Source organism: Propithecus coquereli, unplaced genomic scaffold, assembly GCF_000956105.1.
Source record: "Propithecus coquereli isolate 6110/MARCELLA unplaced genomic scaffold, Pcoq_1.0 Scaffold215, whole genome shotgun sequence".
Taxonomy (NCBI): domain Eukaryota; kingdom Metazoa; phylum Chordata; class Mammalia; order Primates; family Indriidae; genus Propithecus; species Propithecus coquereli.
The window spans coordinates 2,864,577-2,866,496 of NW_012146634.1; the positions used below are offsets into that span (position 1 = coordinate 2,864,577).

A 1,920-nucleotide genomic window follows, 5' to 3' on the forward strand; every position below is an offset into this window, starting at 1 on the left:
TGTTCCATTTCTTTCCAGTCTTTCTCTTTGCTTTTTAGTTTTGGAGGTTTCTATTGAGGTATCTTCAAGCTCAGAGATTCTTTCTTCAGTCCTGTCTAGTCTACTAATAAGCTCTTCATTTCTTTTACAGTATTTTTGATCTGCAACATTTTGTTTTGGTTCGTTCTTAGAATTTCCATCTCCCTACTTAAATTGCTTATCTATTCTTGTGTGATGTCTACTTTATTCACTAGAGCCCTTATTGTAGTAATCATAGTTGTTTTAAATTCCTAATCTGATAATTCCAACATCCCTGCCCTATCTGAATCTGGTTTTGATGTTTGCTCTGTCTTGTGGAACTATATTTTTGCCTTTTAGTATGCTTGTAATTTTTTCTTGATAGCTGGACATGATATACTGGGTAAAGGAATTGCTATAAATGGACCTTTAGTAATGTGGTGGTGAGGTGTAGGGGGAGGGGAAGTGTTCTATAGACCTATGATCAGGTCTCAATTTTTTAGCAAATCTTTGCCTCCAGACTATGAACTTCATAAATTCTCCTACCCCTCCCCTCCTTAGGTGGGAGAGGGTGGCTAGAGTGGGCTGGAGTTGGGTATTTCCCTTTTTCCATGTGTAAGACTAGAACGGGGATGGAGTTGGATATTTTCCTTCCTCCACATGGAAGGCTAGAGCTGTCTGGAATTGGTTATTTTCTTTCCCCAAGGTCAGTTAGTCTCTGATAAAACCCCAGCTGGTGTGCTCTGGTTAAATAGTTTCTCCTGAGGACAGACCTTGTTAAGAAGAACAGGGTGCTGTAAGCATGAGGGGGTGTTTTTCCTATGTTCACTGTGAGAACCTGGTAGAGCTTCAGGAGATAAAACTCAAGAATGTGGGGTCCCCCTGATGACAGGGTCCCCCTAGAGTTTTTAATCTGTCAGATTTGTTCACACTGAATTTCCAGCAATCCACTAATTATAATTCAGGTCTTTCTTTCTCTGGCTCTAGTTCCTATAGAGTTTTCTGCTTGTAGGTTTCTGCCTTGGTAAGTTATGATTCTTTCTGTGTTTGTCTGACACTACAATTTTGGGGTAGTGATTTGCCCTATGGCCTCACTTCTCTTAGGGTTCTAAGAATTGTTGATTTTTCAGTTTGTTCAGCTTTTTGCTTGTTATTAGGTTAGAGTGGTGACTTCTAAGCTTCTTGTACACCAGACTGGACCAAAATTGCTTTTGATGCAATTTAAAAAGACCCAGTACTGAATTATTAACAGATAACCCAATGCCTTTCATTAACACAGAATTTTAAATATTGTACTGTTTCCCTGAGGCATTTTGAGTATTTTCTTGTTGGTATCATAAGTGTTCTAAAATTTAATTTTGAATTTTTTATGTTAATAATAGATGAATATGAACGGGAAGAAACCAGGCAAGTTTATATGGACCTAAATAATAACATTGAGGTAAGTGTTAGTGAAAATTTGAGTATCTTAAACAGAAGAATGTCTAAGCAAAGTAGAATGATAGCTACAAAGACATGGACAACTGTTCTTGCTAAAAGCATTATTATTTATTTCTTGATAGATTATTGTGTCACTAATAAAATTCCCAAGGTTCTATACCCTGAGTATTAATGTTTTGTTAAATAGTAGCTTTTTGATTTACACGTTAGTGACATCATTTAACTTAATTTATCAAATATTTCTTGTTGACTGTGTGTCAGAGACCACACATAACCGTTAATTTGAAAACATATCAAGTATTATTAATCTGTGTCTGGCTCCTGCTTACCTTTGTTTTCTCATCTTCTATCATTCTTTTCTGCTATAGTCACTCTTTATGTTTTTCAGGTTTGCTCAGCTTTTTCTTACTGTAGTTCTTTGAATTTGTTCCCTTTGTCTAGAACTTTTATGTTCAAGATCTTGTGCACACTTCTAAACTTCAT

The 1,920-nt window shown here is 36.2% G+C and overlaps 1 protein-coding gene across 1 annotated transcript in view; it reads left to right on the top strand.

Annotated features, from left to right (window-relative positions):
* The window catches only part of SYCP1 (synaptonemal complex protein 1), a 281,813-nt gene that overhangs the window by 120,360 nt on the left and 159,533 nt on the right, over positions 1 to 1,920 (top strand). The window contains exon 9 of the mRNA XM_012644589.1: positions 1,380 to 1,438. Coding sequence (XP_012500043.1) covers positions 1,380 to 1,438 — 59 coding nt within the window. The remainder of the gene's footprint in view (positions 1 to 1,379; positions 1,439 to 1,920) is intronic.